The following is a 17,037-nucleotide window of genomic DNA, read 5'->3' on the forward strand; positions in this document are numbered from 1 at the left end:
TCAGATTTGAGGCCAGCTTTGGCAACTTGGTGAGACCTTGTTTCAAAATAAAAATAAAAAAGACTTGGGGCTGTACCTCAAATGCAGAATGCCCCAGGTTTCAATCTCCAATACTAAAAAAAAATTATATATAAATAAATAAATATATATGTGTGTGTGTGTGTGTGTGTGTGTGTGTGTGTGTTATGTGTATATCTCCTGTTTCCTGACTACTTGTTACAAAATTTAAATTTTTGTGTGTGTGGTATTGGGAACTGAACCCAGGGCATTCTACCTCTGAGCTACACCCCAGTCCTATTTTATTTTTTATTTTGAAACAGGATTTCACTAAGTTGCCCAGGCTGGTCTGGAACTTGTTTGTTTGTTTTTGTTTTCGGTACTGGGGATGAAACCCAGGGGCATTCTACCTCTAAGCTATGCTCCCAGCCCTATTTTTGTTTATTCTTTATTTTGAAACAGGGTCTCAATGAGTTGCAAAGGGCATAAGTGGCTGGAGCTGGCCGCCAACCACGATCCTCATATTTCAGCCTCCTGAATGCTGGGATTACAAGTGTGCGCCACCACGCCTGGCTTGGTCTACCTCAGCCTCTTACATAGCTGAGGTTACAGGCAGGCATCACTGCCCAGTGCCTTTCTTTCTTTCTTCCTTCCTTCCTTCCTTCCTTTCTCTTTTTTTCCTTCTCTTTCTTTCTTTTTCTTTCCTTTCTTTCTTTCTTTATTCCCTTCTCTCTTCCCCTCTCCGTGTATATGGTGCTGAGAATTGAACCCAGAGACATTCTACCTCAGAGCTATACCCCCAGCCCTAAGTGGCTGAAACTGTTCTTGAACCTGCAGCCCTCCTGTCTTAGCCTCCCAAGGACCTGGCTCAGTTCTTTTCTTAATAATCAACTATCTCTATGTGGGGTGTGTGTGTGTGTGTGTGTGTGTGTGTGTGTGTGTGTGTGTTTAGTGGGTTTTCTGTGTTGACTAATAGCTGCCAAGGAGGTGTACTGCCCCCTAGAGAGAGTTTTTAAAAGTACAGGGTCACACATCAAAATACACTATTATTCTCTCTCTCTTCCTTTCTTCTTTCTTCCTTCCTTTTTCTTTCTTTCTTCCTTATTTCCTTTGTTCTTTCCTCCTTCCTTTCTTCTTCCCTCCCTCCCTCCCTTCCTCATTTCTTCTTTCTTTCATGCTGGGGATTGAACCTCATACTGGGTTCAACCTTCTTACTGGGCATTCTACCTCAGAGCTACACCCCCAGCCCTTTCTGGTTTTTATTTTGAAATAAGGTAAGGTTTAGTTGCTGTGGCTGGAGTTGATCTTCCTTTGACTCAGTCTTCCAAGTACTGAGATTACAGGCGTGTGTCACCAGGCTCAACTTACATTATTTTATTCTAATATATTTTTCTTTTGTTTATCTTTTGTCTTAATATTTTTTATAAAAAAGGGAGCCAAGCTGGGCCCCAGGCCAGAACGCGCGTAGCACGCCAGACCCCTGGAGAAACCGGGCCCAGTACCCTGGGTCCCAGGCAGGGGTCGCGTGGGGCACGCCAGCTGGGGCCCGAGTCATGGGACTCTGGGCCCTGGGCCGGACCGCGTGTAGCACGCCAGATCCCTGGAGAAGCCGGGCACAGTAAGATGCTGGGTCCCGGGCAGGGGTCACGCAGGGCACGCTGGACCCCAGAACAGTCGGGGCCTGGGTCGCAGGACTCTGGGCCCCAGGCGGAGTAGTGTGGAGCACGCTGGACCCATGGGGAAACCGACCGGGTCACAGTGCTACTGAGTGCCTGATCCCACTACCTCCTCAAACCACACATACTGTCTTCTCTTATTAAAAAAAAAAAAAAGGAAAAGAAAAAGAAAAAGAAAAAGGAAAAATATTGGAGAGGGGTTAAGAAGGCCGTGGCAGATGCCAGGACACTGGAGATGCAGACAAAACTTATCCAAATGAACTGGAACTTATGGAAAAATTTCCCATGAAGGAGGACTGATATTTCTCTATATTGTTAAGAATCTTGGACATCACCTGTAAGGAGAGAGTTTAGCGGAGACCAAGGAGAAAGGCGGTGTTTAAAGTGGTCTCCGCGATGGCGGTGGACACTTGTATTCAGGAGAAGCAGAAATCGGATCCTACCAACCTTATTTTTTTGGAGAAATTACACCAAATGTCGAATGCTACCATCACGCATGCTTAAGAACACTGGACAACATTCAGAGTGAAAAAAGAGCTTGGGAAGGATTTGAAATGGTGGAGGCAATGGCAATGGCAGTGGCCAGTACTCAGGGGAGGCAGAGATCTGATGCATTACACCTGGAACCTTTGAAATAATAACCCCAGAGGCAGAATGCTACCACCACGCACCCTCGAGAACATGGGACAATTGGTTGGGCGAAGAGGGTGCTCGGATTGGAGCCTGCCGAGGGGTGAGGCTGGCGACTGACACAGCAAAGCTGGGATTGGAGCCTGCCGTGAGGCAAGGCCGGTGCTGGAGCCTCCGAGGCCGGGATCGGAGCCTGCTGAGGGGTTAGGCCGGTGCTGGGGCCAGTGAGGCCGGGATCGGAGCCTGCTGTGAGGCAAGGCCGGTACTGGGGCCTTCGAGTCAGGGTTGGAGCCTGCCGAGGGGTTAGGCTGGTGCCGGGGCCAGCAAGGCCAGGATTGGAGCCTGCCGTGAGGCAAGGCTGGTGCTGGAGCTTTGAGACAGTGATCGGAGTCTGCTGAGGGGTTAGGCCGGTGCCAGGGCCAATGGCCGACATCGGAGCCTACCGTGAGGCAAGGCCACTACTGGGGCCTCCAAGGCCAAGATCAGAGCCTGCTGAGGGGTTAGGCCAGTGCCAGGGCCAGCAAGGCCAGGATCGGAGCTCACCGTGAGGAAAGGCCGGTGCTGGGGCCTCCGAGGCCTGGATTAGAGCCTGCCGAGGGGTTAGGCTGGTGCCGGGGCCAGTGGCTGGCATCGGAGCCTGCTGTGAGGCAAGGCCGCTACTGAGGCCTCCGAGGCCAGGATCAGAGCCTGCCAAGGGGTTAGGCCGGTCCTGGGGCCAGCAAGGCCGGGATCGGAGTCTGCCATGAGGCAAGGCCAGTGCTGGGGCCTCCGAGGCCAGGATAAGAGCCTGCCGAGGGGTTAGGCCGGTGCTAGGGCCAATGGCTGGCATATCAGCCTGCCGTGAGGCAAGGCCACTACTGGGACCTCTGAGGCTGGGATCAGAGCCTGCCAAGGGGTTAGGTTAATGCCGGGGCCAGCGGCTAGCATCGGAACCTGCCATGAGGCAAGGCCGGTGCTGGGGCCTCCAAGGCTAGGATAAGAGCCTGCTGAGGGGTTAGGCCGGTGCCGGGGCCAATGGCCGGCATCAGAGCCTTCCGTGAGGCAAGGCCGCTACTGAGGCCTCCAAGGCCAGGATCGGATCCTGCCGAGGGGTTAGACCAGTCCTGGGGCCAGCAAAGCCAGCATCGGAGCCTGTCGTGAGGCAAGGCAGGTGCTGGGGCCTCCGAGGCCGGGATCGGAGCCTGCTGAGGGGTTATTTCAGTGCCGGGACCAGCAGCCGGCATTGGAGCCTTCCGTGAGGCAAGGCCGCTACGGAGGCCTCCAAGGCTGGGATTGGAGCCTGCCGAGAGGTTAGACCAGGGCTGGGGCCAGTGAGGCCGGCATCAGAGCCTGCTGTGAGGCAAGGCCGGTGCTGGGGACTCCAAGGCCGGGATCGGAGCCTGCCGAGGGGTTAGGCTGGTGCTGGGGCCTCCAAGACCGGGATTGGAGCCTGCCGAGGGGTTAGGCTGATGCTGGGGCCAACGGCCGGCATCGGAGCCTGACAGGAGGCAAGGCCGCTACTGGGGCCTCCGAGGCTGGGATCGGAGCCTGCCGAGGGGTTAGGCCGGTGCCGAGGCCAGAAAAGCTGGGATCAGAGCCTGCTGTGAGGCTAGGCCGGTGCTGGGGCCTCCGAGGCCAGGATCGAAGCCTGCCGAGGGGTTAGGCCAGTGCCAGGGCCAGCGGCTGGCATTGGAGCCTTCTGTGAGGCAAGGCCGCTACTAAGGCCTCCAAGGCCAGGATCGGAGCCTGCCAAGGTGTTAGGCTGGTCCTGGGGCCAGCGAAGCCAGCATCAGAGCCTGCCGTGAGGCAAGGCCGGTGTTGGGCCCCTGAGGCCAGGATCGGAGCCTGCCGAGGGGTTAGGCTGGTGCCGGGGCCAGCAAGGCCGGGATCGGAGCTCACCGTGAGGCAAGGCTGGTGCTGTGGTCTCCAAGGCCGGGATCAGAGCCTGCCGAGGGGTTAGGCCAATGCCAGGGCCAACGGCCAGCATCGGAGCCTGACAGGAGGCAAGGCCACTACTGGGGCCTCCGAGGCTGGGATCAGAGCCTGCTGAGGGGTTAGGCCAGTGCTGGGGCCAGCAAAGCCAGGATCATAGCCTGTCGTGAGGCTAGGCCGGTGCTGGGGCCTCTGAGGCCAGGATCAGAGCCTGCCGAGGGGTTAGGCCGGTGCCGGGGCCAATGGCTGGCATTGGAGCCTGCTGTGAGGCAAGGCCACTACTGGGGCCTCCGAGGCTGGGATTGGAGACAGCTTGAGGGGTTAGGCTAGTGTCAGGGCCAGCAAGACCAGAATCAGGGCTTCCCATGAGGCAAGGCTGCTGCTTGAGCCAGCGAGGTCTGGATCAGTCCACCGGGTAGCCAGGCCACTACTGGGGCCGTCAAGAGTGGGATTGGTACTTGCAACACGGCATGCACAGAGAAATATCACAGAAAATAAAAATCAGATGCTTCCCCTAATCAGCAAAAACTAGGAGGAAAGGGGCAACAGGAAGAGGTCGAGCTATAGAAAGGGCCCTATAGTGAAGCAACTAAGGTGACCAATCAGAGGTTATGGAATAGCGGAGGACGGAGCCTCTTTAAAACGCAGGAGGTACATAAACAAATGTATCAAAGTTAATCACCAAAGAAGCATGGGATGGAGGGAGGGGGAGGGAATGGGATGGGGGCTGGATGAGGGCTGATTGGATGATGTGTGCTTGTATATCCTCTCAAGTCTTGTACTCCAATGTGAAATATGATTACAATGCACCAATTAAAAAATAAATAAAAAAATAAAGTGACATAAAAAAAAAAGGGAGCCAAGTGTGGTGGTGCATGCCTATAATGTCAGCACTTGGGAGGCTGAGACAGGAGGATCAAAAGTCAAAGGCCAGCATCAGCAACTTGGTGAGATTTTGTTTTAAAATTTAAAATTACAAAAGGGCTAGGGTAAGCCAAGAGTAGTGGTGCACGCTTGTGTAATACAAGTACTTGGGAGGCTGAGACAGGAGGATCGCAGGTTCACAGGCATCCTCAGCTACTTAGTGAGATCCTCTGCAACTGAGTAGGACCCTGTTTCAAAATAAAGAATAAAAAATAAGGCTGGGGGTGTGGCCCAGAGGGAGAATGCCCCTGGGTTCACTCTCTAGTACCACAAAACAAACAAATAAACCAACAAACAAGCAGGCTGGGAGTGTAGCCTGGAGGTAGAAAGTCCCTGGATTCAATCCCAGTACAAAAATAAAAAAAGAAAAAAGGAAAAAAGAAAGAAAAGAAAAGAAAAGAAAAGAAAGGGGAAGATGGATCTCATAGGGTTGTAAACATATGGAAGTTTTGAAAAATGTCCTTATCTTTTTATAACTTTTTCTTGTTTCGCTGCGATTTTCTGGTGCTGGAGATTGAACTCAGGCGTGAGTGCTCTGCTGCTGAGCTTATCTCCAACCCTTTTATTTTCAAGATAGGGCCTCCCTAAACTGCCCAGGCTGGCCTTGAACTTGCAGTTGTCCTGCCTCAGCCTTCAAGTAGCTGGGGTTGCTTGGTGTGTGCCACCTGCCCGGCCTCATCAATTCTTTTTTCCTGAGCATCTCAAGCCCAATTTCTCCTGACTGATGAACCACAGAAGGAGTGTGTGTGTGTGTGTGTGTGTGTGTGTGTGGTGTGTGGTGTGTGGTGTGTGTGGTGTGTGTGTGTGGTGTGTGTGTGTGTGGTGTGTGGTGTGTGGTGTGTGTGTGGTGTGTGTGTGTGTGTGGTGTGTGTGTGTGGTGTGTGTGCGTGTGTGTGGTGTGTGTGTGGTGTGTGTGTGTGTGTGGTGTGTGTGTGTGGTGTGTGTGCGTGTGTGTGGTGTGTGTGTGGTGTGTGTGTGTGGTGTGTGTGGTGTGTGTGTGTGTGTGTGGTGTGTGTGTGGTGTGTGTGTGTGTGGTGTGTGTGTGTGGTGTGTGTGTGTGGTGTGTGTGTGTGTGTGTGTGTGGTGTGTGTGTGTGGCGTGTGTGTGTGGTGTGTTACTGGGAATTAATCCTAGGGGATGCCGGGCGTGGTGGCGCACGCTTGTAATCCCTGCGCTTGTGAGGCTGAGACAGGAAGATCGCTTGGGTTTGAAGCCAGCCTCAGCTACTTAGTGAGGCTCTCAGCAACTAGTGAGACCCTGTTTCTGAATAAAATATAAAAAAGGTCTGGGAGTATAGCCCGGAGGTAGAAAGCCTCTGTGTTCCACCCCCAGTACCACAATAAATAAATAAATAAACAAACAAACAAACCTAGGGGACATTCTACTTCTGGACTATACCCCCAGCTCTTTTTGGTTATTTATTTATTTATTTTTGTGGCACTGGGGATTGGAGGAGCATTCTACCTCCAAGCTACACCCCAGACCTATTATTTTTATTTTGAAACAGGATCTGGCTAGGTTGATGAGAGTCTCACTACTGGCTGAGGCTGTCTTCAAACCTGCATTCCTCCTCCCAGCCTCCCAAGTACTGGGGTTATAGTCATGTACCACTACTCACACTGGGTTTATTTATATTGTGATTTTTTTTTCCTTTTTGGTACTGAGACTTGAACCAGGGACCTTCCACCTCTAGCCCTATTTATTTACTTAGAAACAGACTCTTACTAAATTGCTGAGGCAGGCCTCGAACATCCTACCCTTCTGTCTTCAGCCTCCCAAGTACTGAGATTACAAGCCTGCGCCTCCACACCCTGCAGTCGGCTATCACGTCTATGTTTCTATGCGGGAGTTTTGCATCGGTGTTAATGAGTAAGACAGGCACATTGCTTTCTCTACTTGTGATCCTTGGAAGTTTGAGTATCAAAGCCAGGGTGGCCTCAAGAATGGAGTGGGAGAAGAGGGGCATGGTGGTGCACGCCTGGAATCTCAGTACTTGGGAGGCTGAGACAGGAGGATCACAGGTTCGAGGACAGCCTCAGCAAGTAGTGAGATTCATCAACTTCGTGAGAGCCTGTTTCAAAAATAAAAATAAAATAGAGCTAGAGGTGTAACTCAGAAGTAGGATGTCCCTGGGTTCAATCCGGAGTACACCCCCTCAAAAAAGAGAGTGGAAGCACTTGCTGACAGGCTGTTTCCTGGAGTCCGCTGGGGGCAAGGAGTGGGGTGCATAAGTTTGATTCCCGGTATCAGCGTCTGAACTGAACGTCCTCCCCAGCCAGAAGTCTAATGAGGTCTCCAGGAGCTCCGGGTGCTCGTCGTTTTCCCTGGGCCCCAAGCCACCTGTGATGGCCCACCCGGAGGCCTCATCCCCCAGCTCGCAGCCTCTCCTCCCCAGGGAAGGAAGCAGCAGAGCCCGATCCGAGCCACGTCCTGGACCCACGGTGTGCTCGGCGCGCCCCCTGGCGGCTGCCGGGCGCAGGAGCCGAGGAGCGGGTAGAGGTGCGCAGGACCCCGACAGCAGGGCCAGGGGGCGCCAGGGCTGAGCCGCTCTCTCTGGGCCTGGACACACTAGCAGCGGAGCCTCAGGGACCGAGTGATCAAGACCCAGAGTCAGATAGTGGACCCTTAACCGCTGTGCTTTCAATCTATCTCAGCTGTGAAGGATGGAGAATCCCCCTGCCTCTCAAGGAAACGGGAGAAAGCTGACAAGCTGGATTCAAACTTTTCAGAAGATACTTACGTATTCTGCCATCAGCATTCTTGTTTTCCTTTCTCTGGTAAGAGCTGGACAGATGGCATCTGGGACACGGAGCCCAGGATTAAGGATACTCAACTGTACAGAATGAGAGTCGGCACCAGGGAGGAGGTCTGTGTGAAGGAAGCACACATGTTCATCTGTCCATTTTGTTCATTATTCCACGATCCTTCATTTATTCCAAAATAACGACCTCCCAAGGATGTCCACGCCCTAATCCTGAAGCCTGTGGATATACAAGGTTACATGGCAAAGGGAGGTTGGAGAAGGGGTGAGCTTGCGATCAGCTGGCTCTAAATTGGGAAGAGAATTCTGCAGTCCAGGTGGGCCCCGATTACCCCAAGGGTCCTCAAAGCGGAAGGAACAGAGTGCCTGCCCAGCCTGCTCAAGGTTCTGTTCCATGCCCAGCACCTCGGGGAGGGGTATCAGAGGAGGCAGACGTTGGAGAGGAGCTGAGGAGAAGAGGCATGCTATGCGGCTCATTTTTACTGAGTACTTTTTATTGTATTTTATTTTTTGTGGTACTGGGGATGGAACCCAGGGACATTGTACTTCTGAGCTACACCCCCAGCGCTATTTTTAGTCTTTCTCTTTTTTGAAACAGGGTCTCACTGCATTGCAAAGGGCCTCGCTGAGTAGCTGAGGCTGTTCGCAAACCGGGATCCTCCGGTCTCCGCCTCCCAAATGCTGGGATTACAAGCGTGCGCCACCACGCCTGGCCCTATTTTTTTATTTGAAATAGTGTCTCACTAAGTTGCTCAGACTGGCCTGGGAGTTGTGATCCTCCTGTCTCAGTATGTGTGCCACTATGCCTGGCTACATTGCTGGTTTTGTTTTTATGGTACTGGGGATGGAACCCAGGAGCATCATACCTCCAAGGTATACCCCCCGTCCTAATTTTTATTCTTTATTTTGAAACAGAGTCTCACTGAGTTGCAAAGGGCCTCACTAAGTAGTAGCTGAGGCTGTCTGTGAACCGTGATCCCCCTGTCTCAGCCTCCCAAATGCTAGGATTACAAGTGTAATTACAAGTATAAGCCACCACACCCAGCACATTGCTGGTTTTGAAGATGGAAGGAGGCTTCAAAAGCTGGAGAAGGCAAAGAAATGAATTTCCCCCTAGAGAATCCAGGAAAGAATGTAGTCCACATCTTGGTTTTAGCTCAGAGGACCTGTGTGGATGACAGAGCTATAAGATATAAATGGGTATGGCTTCAGGCTCTGAAGCTCGTGAGCATTTGTTACAGCAGCAACAAGAAACTAGTACAGCGTCCTCACAACTGCAGTCCATGCCACTGGGATGCATCCTCTACTCATTACCTGCTGAAACGAACTTGCTCAGTCTTGGGGGGGCAATAAAACTGAGTCCGTTTGAGGCCGAAATCCTCAGAAAGATGGGCAGTCCTGCAGGGGTTAATACCTGCAGCGACTCCTCTCTCTTAGCAGGTAAGAGCTCCTTCAAGCCCCTGTAAGTGTGGGATCTCGTCCCCGGGGACCTGGGAGAGAGGACAACTGCCTTCCATGCAATTGACAAAGTTTTAATTTCCATCACCAGTATTTATACCCTATACCCCGTGTAAGCACCAAAGGACAATAGTGAGGCATTAAGTGTAAACAACATAAACAGGATAAAAGAGGATCCATGGCGTCACAGTTTAAGATTCGTCTGGGACTAGGTGATTAAAGTCACTCCCCTTGGCCTTTGTCATTGGAATCAGGTTTCTGGCCTTGGGTGAGCCTTAGGGGGGCAAGGTCTGGAGTCCAGAAAGGCATCCCGAACAGGCAGGCATCAGTAAAGGTGGGGGTTCACACCCAAAGTCCGTTTTGGGAAAATTCAGTCTTCTAGGATCTCCTTTGATCCTTCCAGAGTCTTTTGTCTCTAGGGCTTAGTCCAGGCCCTCCTTTATCAAGATCCATGGGCTGCGTTGCAGATTTGTCCGGTCCTGTCTGCTCCACCATCCCCTATGAGGCAATACTTATATCACAGTTAGTAAAACAGGGCAGAAACATTATAACACAGGTGATTGGATTTCTATAATTGTTCTTTAATGCATGATTTTGGGGCAGACTTTTGAGTTTTTTACTGTCCTGCTGCTGAGTCCTAAAGATAGGTTTGTTAAGGCCAGATAAGAGCTTATTAGCATCCCTTAAGAGGAAAAACAAATGGCCCAGGTTCCAGAGACAGTTTACATCTCTTTGGGAAATGGGGCAAGCAGCTTCCCCGGCTGGCAGAGAGGTGCTGGGAGCTCATCTTTAGATCAAAGGACTTGCCTTCGGAAAAAACCGAAAGGAATTTTGCAGCCCCTGAATTCTGGCTGCCCTTTACTAGAGAATTTATCTTTCATGGACTCAATTTCTTCCACAGTCCTAATTCTTGGAATCCTGTTTTACATCACTGGAGCTTTTTAGTGTAGAAATCTAAGAGCAGGGAGTATTTCTGCCAGAGATGACGCCTCCTTCCTCGGGGCGTGGTCTCCTTGGACCATGCGTTTTCAGGCTCCTATATGCCAAGGGGGAGGGGCCGTGGCAATTACCCCCTCCCCCAAGCATTTAGGAGGTGCTTGCTATGGCCTGCTCAGAAGCAAGCCAGTAAGGGACAAGGAGCTTTGGGGGGTGTGCATAGTCAGGGCTGAAGAAAGGTCACTGGGATGGTGCCAGTCCTCCTGCCTTGCCTGGGCCTTCAGTTTCCACTTTGTATAGTGGGGATTTTGACCTAGCAGGGGACATGGAAGGTTGTCAGGTGCTGTCAGTTCCAAATGCAGGCTGACCTCCAGGAGCTGGGAGCCATCTGATGACTGTCATCTCAGGCCCAGCTTGGCTCCACTGTAGAGGAAACCCTACAGGTATCTGCAGGGCACTGGACAGGCGCCATAGACCCTGGCCGCCAGACCTCCCTGCTCCATTGCCCACAGTGAGTGGAGATGGGAAGGCTTGCAGAGAACAATGGCGCTGGGTTTGTGAAGATGAACAGACATCCCTAGTCCATGGTCCTAAAGCCGAGCTGCCCATTCGAATCACCCGAGGAACTTAAAAACAAGCCCTATATGTCTGGGGCCACCTCAGACCAATAAGACCCAGACCTCTGAAGATGGGGCCGGGAAAGTAAGCCAGGGTGGCGAATTTCCAGACTCTTCCTCCGCCCCAGGCGACTCCAATGTGCCGTTAGGGTTCGGACGCACCCGCTGGGCAGGGCAGAAGGTACCCCCAAAGGGAAGGTGCAGCCTCGGCCGTGCAGAAGCCCGTGGGTGGGGGTGAGGCCGCCCGTCCATCACCCAGGGCCGCGCAGCAGCCTCAGGAGACCCGGCGTCCCCGGCTACAGTTCAGCGCGGGGTTGTGCAGGGCCTTCCACATGAGCAGCATCTCGTAGGGCGCGAAGCGGTGCACCAGCAGCAGCTCGCGGTACACGCAGGGGTCGAAGGAGGCGCGCGGGGCGCCGGGCAGCCGCACGCCAAAGGGCCGGATGCCCTCGTGGCCGCTGGGCGCCAGGCCGGCGCGCTGCAGGCACATGCCCATGAAGGCGTCGTCGATGGGGAAGAGCGGCACGTGGCGCGCGGCGGCGCGCAGGGCGCGGGCGGTGTGGCCGGACAGCAGGAAGCCGCCGCCGCTGCAGTAGGCCGGGTAGGCGGCGCCCGCGAAGAGCTGCGGGGGCACGAAGTACTTGCTGCGGCTGTCGCGGATGGGCGCGGAGCCCACCATGAGCTGCCCGGCGAAGAGGTGGCGGCCGGGCGCCTGCGCCTCCAGGAAGCGCAGCACGTTGGCGGTGTGCACGAAGACGTCGTCGTCGGCGCTGAGCAGGAAGCTGGCGCGCGGGCAGCGCGCCCCCAGCCAGCGCAGCAGGTGCAGGTGCTTGAGCGTGAGGTTGAGGAAGGTGTCGGCGAAGGCCCACTGCAGCACGTCGCCCTGCTCGCGCGCCTCCAGCCGCACCAGCTCGGCCAGCCGCGCGGCCGCCTCCCCCGGCTCGGGGCTGCCCAGCAGGAACAGGCGGCGCACCTGGCGCCCGCCGTAGGCGCGCTCCTGCCCCCAGGTGCGCCGGATCAGCTCGCGCCGCTCGTAGTGCGCGGGCGCCGACTTGACGGCCAGCAGCAGGAACACGCGGCGGCCCGCGCACTTGCGGGGCGCGTCCCAGAGCAGCGGGAAGCGGCGGCAGTGGCGGAAGCGCAGGAAGTCCTGCACGCGCGCCGGCAGCTCGCCGAAGCCGGCCGCCAGGGGCGCCGAGGCGTTGGGCTCGCAGGCCCGCCCCGGTTCGGGCTCGGGCTCGGGCTCCGGCTCAGACGCCCAGCGCTGCGGGCCCGCGGGGGAGCCCGCGCCCCTCTCCTCCTGCGGGGACTCGGGGGCTTGCAGGAGCCACAGGCGCAGCGACAGGAAACTCAGGCCCACCAGAAGGAAGGCCAGAGTCTTGGGGTTCCTGGACTTGCGGCAGGGAGAAGCCATCTGTGGGGGAAGAAAGTCAGGGGTGAGCCGGGAGGCGGACCTCAGCGGGGCGCCCTCCTGGGCATCAGGACCAGGCCCCCGCCCTGCCCCTCGCAGTCCAGAGCATGCTTCTGGCCCGGAGGCCGGCACCTCGTGGCCGCCTGCCAAGCAAAGTCAACATTTGCCGTGAATCCCTCATCAGTCCCGGGTACCGCCGGCCCACCAGAAGCTCGGACCCTCCTCAGCTCATACCCTCTCCCTCATCCTGTTGACTCTTCTCCACCTCTCGTGTTTATTCCCTTCCCCATCTCTGTCTAGCCTGGATCCTATCTAGTCCCTTCCTCTTTGGGGGCGGGGGGCAAAGACACAAGTGGCCACAGCACTGAACCAGAGAGAAATTCTGGCTTTCCACTTGGAACTGGACCACCTGAACAACGCAGCTCAGGACTCTGGGTCTGAGCGTGCTCATCTCCAACAAAGGGTTAGTAGATGCCTCCTCTGCAGGGTGATTGTGAGCGTTTCGTGAGCACAAAGTGGCCACTGAATGATTGATACCCATATGAAACCTTTTGCCATCCCCCAGGTCCACCGGCTTCTAGCTCTGTCATATTACTTGTTTCCCAAACCTGTCAGGTCGATTTCTCTCCCGTATGCACTGCCCAGTGCAGGTGTGGCATTCATGAAGATCCTCCAGGACAAATCTCAGATCATAAGTCTATGCCATGTTGATTTATGTTCTGCTAAACTGTCACAGTGGGTTCTGCCCTGCCTGGGCACTGCCACTCCCCCCCCTCCCCTCTTTTTTGGTACTGAAAATTGAGACCTGGAGCATTCTACCTCTGAGCTACACCTGCAGTACCTTTGATTGTCTTTCTTATTTATTTATTTATTTTTGTGTGTGTGTGGTTATGGTGAACCGAGGGATATTCTACCTCCAAGCTACACTAACCCAGCCCTAATTTAATTTTGAGACAGGATCTCGCTATGTCGATGAGAATCTCACTACTTGCTGAGGCTGTCCTGGAACTTTCAATCTTCCTCAGTCTCCCAAGTACTGGGATTACAGATGTGTGCCACCATGCCTGGCTTGATTTTCTACTTTGAAACAGGGTCTGAGTTGCTAAGGATCTCGCTAAATTGCTGAGATTGGCGTTGAGCCTGTGATCCTCCTGCATAGCCTCCCAACTTCTGGGATTACAGGCGTACCACTCCCTTCTTAAAGCACACTTCTTGCTCTGTTTCACAGATTCCCGGCTTTCTCCGTCCTCTCTAAGCATGTCTCTTCCCTGTGCTCAGCCTGCCCTCTCTGATGACTTTCTGTAACGGGAGCTCTCCAGGGTTCTGTGTTAGACCCCTTTTTCATCTTTGCTCAGCGCATCTTCAGTGTTAGGACCACAGACTCCTGAGCCATTCGTCCAGCCAACCACCTGTTACTTAGCAACGGCATGTGGCTGTCCACAGCCACCCCTGGGGGCTGGACTCTCACCTTCCTCTCCAGCGCTGCCACCCACCATGCTGTTTAAGCCCCGGGTCCTGATTGGCTCCCTCCAGTTCTGCACCCGAGTCCGGTCACTTCTGACTTCTAAATATTTGTCAGCCTCTGCACTTCCATTCCTTCTCTCGATAGGCAGAGCCAGGCCAGCATCTCCTGTGTGGATGAAATGGCCTCCTTCTTCTGTAATCCTACTACTTGGGAGGCTGAGGCAGAAGGATTGCAGGAGTCCAGCCTCAGCAATTCAGCAAGACTCAACAATGTAGTGTTTCAAAATTTAAAAAAATTAAAATAGGGCTGGTGATGTAATTCAGAGGTAGAATGCCCCTGTACCACAATAAATAAATAAATATAAACATCGCCTCCTGCCTGTCCTGTCACTCCTCCCTTCAGCCCCTCTCTGCTGCAGTAGGAGCGACCTTTGAACACGCACATCTGCACTCACGCTCTTTCCCAGCATCCTCGGGAGCAACCTGCCCTGTCCATCATCTGGGCTGCAGCCTCGGACTGCCAAGCCCCTTCCTACCCTGGAGCTCTCCCTTGTGCTGTCCACCTGCCTGGCCTGGCCCTCAGCCCACTCATCCTTTGGTTCGCTTGACAAGGCATATCTTTGGGGAAGCTTTAGTAAAGCTCAAAGATGACCAAACACCTGTCACTCCTTCCGAGTTTCCTTCCCTCCTGGTCTGTAAGCTCTGAGGGCAGGGGTTGCATCTGCTTCCCCTGTTTCCTGCAGAGGCCGGGAGGGAGGATGATGCAGTGGGACGAATGCTGTCTGCCTGGGTGTAAGTTCCACCTCCATCACTTTCTAGCTGCATGATGGAGCAAGTTGACTTACGCTCTCTAGGGCCTCAATGGCAATGTGTGTAAAGAATTTATTGCAGTGAGCTGACCGTGGTGGTGCACACCTGTAATCTCAGTACTTGGGAGGCTAAGACAGTAGGATCACAGGTTCATAGCCAGCTTCAACAACTTAGGGAGGCCCTCTGCAACTTACTGAGATCCTGTTTTCAAATAAAAAATAAAATAGGGCTAGGTGTGTAGCTTAGAGGTAGAATGCCTTGGGCTCAATCCCCAGTATCCCCATCCCCATTCAAGAATTTAATGTAGTATTTGGCACATAGTGTTCAGAAAATGTCAACTAGTATGATTATCATGATGCCAATAAATAGTTGTTGAATGGCTCCTCTTCCTAGAATGTGTGCTCAGCAAATATTTTCAGACAGAGGAGTTTGAATATAGCAGGTGTTACTGAACTGTGCTGGAGTCGGTACAGTGTTGAGCCAAGTGAGCACAGAGCAGGTGTTCAGTGAAGAATGGACGGAGTTAGCCACCAAAACAAGTAGAAACACCTTGCAGACATGTCCTCATGCAGCACTGGCTAGAAATCCTAGCTCTAGGTTTCTTGGCTCTCACAGTCCTGCTTCAGCGATCAGCACCCTGGGAGCAGAGGGACAAGGAGCTGAGCTACACCCATGTTACCGCATAGGTACTTGGCGCGTAGTCCTGTGCCTGGCACCTTTGGGGCAGGTAAGAAATTGTTTTCTCATTGAATAAAAGAATAAGTAAGTGAATGAAAATACAACTTGGAGTCTGAGTCCCAGTTTCTGTCATGAGCTAGCTAACTCCCTCATCTGAAAAACTGAGAAAGCTAATACTCAGCTCTCAAGGTAATAATGATTTCATGGGTGCAAAAGTGCCTTAAAAATATTAGTTAAAAATAATTTTTAAAACATACCTCTCTCTCCTCCCCCTGTGCCAAATCATTTTTATAAAGAAAAACAATCTTAGCTATAACGTAGTAATGAGTCCTGTTTCAAGAAAATGTGCATTTACTTTGATCCACTTGATCCAGGAACTTGAATGACGGCCAGCTTTAGACATAAAAGAGAGGAGAGGAGCATGTGAGGCTGGCTCTGCTCCGCGGCCAGCGCTGGTGTGCTGGCCCTGCCCCTGGATGCTGCATAGCCGAGGGCTCCCACTGCCAGGAGGCGCTGGCGTCCTCTCTAGGGTTCTTCCTGTTGGGCCCCCTTCCTTCAAAGCACTCTTCCAGGGGACCCACACCTTAAGCTTTGCCGGCCTCCACTGGCCCTGCTCCCCTGTCCCTCAGGGCTCAGCTCCAGAACCGTCTCCTTCCCATCACCTCCTGGTAAGCCCAGGTCAACAGCCTGTCCCTCACTGGTGCCACAACCATTGACTTAGCACCGTAGGTGAGATTTGAGAGAGCTGCCGCTTCTTTGGCCCTGAGATTCCTTACATAGGGGGTGTTACTTATCTCAGTGTCTGAGGAATACATGAGCTTATTCCCATAAAGCACTTAGAATCGTGCCTGGCACACGCTAAGTGCCACCATAGCAACACTGGTCGCTGGCTAGCACAGGAGTGCCTGTGGGGCTTTTTCTGGGTAAGGCCAGCCATTTTCGCACAGGGCGGTGGAGCGCTCCTTGGTGGTCCTCCTACTGCAGGTCTCACTCTGCTCCCTGTGGCACGCTTTGTGAAGCTCTTGGCTCTGCCTGCAAGTCTCCCCGTCTTTCCCCAGGAAAGGAGGTTATCCCTCCTCTCTGGTTGGATACTCAGATGGAAGACAGATTTTGGGTCTACCCTGGAGTATTCCTGGGGGAGTATTTGTACAGCAGATGTGGCAGACAAAGAAGCCTTTATTACCTGCTTGGACTTTGGCCCCAAGCCCCAATGGGAAGCCCTGACTCCCCTGGGGGCCACACTAGATCCATGCGGTACCTTTGCCCGTGGCTCCCCTCTAGCCCTTGCCTGTTACTCTGTGAAGGGAGTGGGATAAAGGGAGTGGGGAGAAGGGAAAAGGCACCTCCTTCCCAATAGGAAGAAACCCAGGCCCCCCCATCTTACCTCACATGTCGGAGAGAAAAGAAATAGGAGCCATATCCAGACTGGCCCCAAACTTTAACCCGTCTGTTTCACATGCTGGGTTCCACCCCTAGGACCTTTGGCTTAATTAGGTATTCTTGATTCTTGGATTGGACCAATCCATGCCATCCCTCCTCCTCCTTAGGGAAAGGGCAGTCACTGGCTTCCTGAGCCAATGTGATTGCCTGCTTTTTTTTTCTGTTTTTTTTTTTTTTCCCTTCTTTTCTCTCTCTCTCTCTGTACTGGAGATTGAACCCAGGGGGCATTCTAACTCTGAGCTCTACTTCCAGGCTTGTTTTACTTTGAAACATAGTCTAAGTTGCTGAAGCTGGTCTTGAATCTGCATCCTCTCGTCTATCTCC

The 17,037-nt window shown here is 53.4% G+C and overlaps 1 protein-coding gene across 1 annotated transcript; it reads right to left on the minus strand.

Annotated features, from left to right (window-relative positions):
• Positions 1-11,184: 11,184 nt before the first annotated feature.
• B3GNT6 (UDP-GlcNAc:betaGal beta-1,3-N-acetylglucosaminyltransferase 6) lies at positions 11,185-12,350 on the minus strand (the record flags this gene model as incomplete). The annotated part of the gene is made up of 1 exon (XM_080715107.1): positions 11,185-12,350. Exon 1 carries the CDS (start codon positions 12,322-12,324, stop codon positions 11,185-11,187), a length of 1,140 nt encoding a protein of 379 aa, XP_080571233.1. The 5' UTR covers positions 12,325-12,350.
• Positions 12,351-17,037: the final 4,687 nt, after the last annotated feature.

This window comes from Muscardinus avellanarius, assembly GCF_963383645.1.
Source record: "Muscardinus avellanarius genome assembly, chromosome: 1".
Lineage (NCBI taxonomy): Eukaryota > Metazoa > Chordata > Mammalia > Rodentia > Gliridae > Muscardinus > Muscardinus avellanarius.